The sequence below is a fragment of the Gavialis gangeticus genome, unplaced genomic scaffold, assembly GCF_001723915.1.
Source record: "Gavialis gangeticus isolate Ggan-Ray unplaced genomic scaffold, GavGan_comp1, whole genome shotgun sequence".
Lineage (NCBI taxonomy): Eukaryota > Metazoa > Chordata > Crocodylia > Gavialidae > Gavialis > Gavialis gangeticus.
The window spans coordinates 1,431,001-1,432,589 of NW_017728964.1; the positions used below are offsets into that span (position 1 = coordinate 1,431,001).

The window sequence follows — 1,589 nt, forward strand, 5'->3', positions numbered from 1 at the left end:
GAAGCTGGGGTGGGGGAGGTGGGGTGGATGAGGATGGGGGGAGCGGGGCCGGAGGCTGGGCTCTGTCCCCACCCCTGTCATTCTTAATGGGGAATTTGCTAGTTTCTCATATTAAAGTTGTCCTGCAAATGAAATGAGAAACAAAAATAAGGAAAAAAAAATAAGTCCATCATCCTGGGTTGTTTTTTTAGCTGGTTTCAGTGCTTAGGGAAGTGAGTTACTTGACAGGAAGCCAGATGGAGAGCATCCCGCAGACAGCAGCAGAATTCTACGCCTCCAAGGAATCATACCGGAAGCTGGTGGCTAACTTGGAACTGATGGTGAACAGGTACAACAAGATCCTAAGGACAGTTCTTGAGGTAGAATACCCTCTAATAGAGAGACAACTTCATGATATTGACTTGCACCTGAAAGATGCAGAAGAGATGCTAAACTGGAAAATGGAAGGTGAGGCTAACTGCTTTAGCACTCTGTTAAATGTAGAAGGTAATGAGTGGCCAAATGAACTTAAACCAGTTACTGTGTTTACCCCAGCCCCAGATATGCAATATTCTATTGATCACCATCCTCAGGCCTACAAAATGGCTAAATTCCCAGATCCTGGCAAAGTGGCAGAGTTGCCACCCAACCCAGCAATAGGGCATGTGCAGGACAATACTGTCTGCCTGCCCCTTGTCCCCCCCCCAACAATTTTCCTTTTCTAGGCCCATATCTGCTTCCCTGTGCTGCCTTGGTTTGGGATTGCAGGTTCAGAAGACTGTCTGTCCAAGGGCAATGTAAATAATGCAGATATCCAGTGGTGACCATTTATCATGAGTTGATGATTTGGAGTTGACTGCTACATAGCAGTCCAGCTTAGTTGTGAGGTCTCTGAAGGAAAGGCACTTGTGCTGGGACAGTTCTTGACTCATCAGTTCTAGGGTGATTTGGGTACTATTTCCAGTGTTGTTACTCCCACAGCAGAATGGAATGTGAACAGGAACGGAGCTCTAAAACCAGTCAGGCTCTAAAGGAGGACAGCACATGCATTGATGCCTGATTATTCTCAGGGACAGTCAATGCAGACCCTTAGATTTTTTTCTCAGAAGGATGAAATAAAAGAATGTGATTAATAACGTACAGTCTATTAGAATGCAGCTTTTTTTCTTTATCCAACAAGCATGAGTTGTTTTAGAGCAGTTAGTGCTGACAAATCCCAGGTCTCTTCATACAGAGCATTTTGAAAATAAAAATTCAAGGTCTCCTGCCTCTTATCTTCCAAGTTAGCCAGCATTTCTTAGTTTCATAGTTTCTAGGGTCAGAAGGGACCTGAGCAGATCATCTAGTCCGACCCCCTGCCATGGCAGGAAGAGCACTGGGGTCAAACGACCCCAGCAAGGTGGTCATCCAACCTCTTCTTAAAAACCCCCAGGGTGGGAGCCTGCACCACCTCACTTGGAAGCTGGTTCCAGACCCTAGCCGCCCTGACTGTGAAGTAGCGCCTCCTGATGTCCAACTTAAACCTTCCCTCTGCCAGCTTGTGACCGTTGTTCCTGGTCACTCCTTGCGGTGCTCGGGGGAACAGGGACTCCCCCAGCGCCTGCTGATCC

The 1,589-nt window shown here is 47.2% G+C and overlaps 1 protein-coding gene across 1 annotated transcript in view; it reads left to right on the top strand.

Moving 5' to 3' along the window:
* DNAH9 (dynein axonemal heavy chain 9) overlaps positions 1 to 1,589 on the top strand; it is a 609,139-nt gene that overhangs the window by 72,006 nt on the left and 535,544 nt on the right. Inside the window, exon 12 of the mRNA XM_019501495.1 lies at positions 192 to 447. Within this exon, the coding sequence (XP_019357040.1) occupies positions 192 to 447 (256 nt within the window). The remainder of the gene's footprint in view (positions 1 to 191; positions 448 to 1,589) is intronic.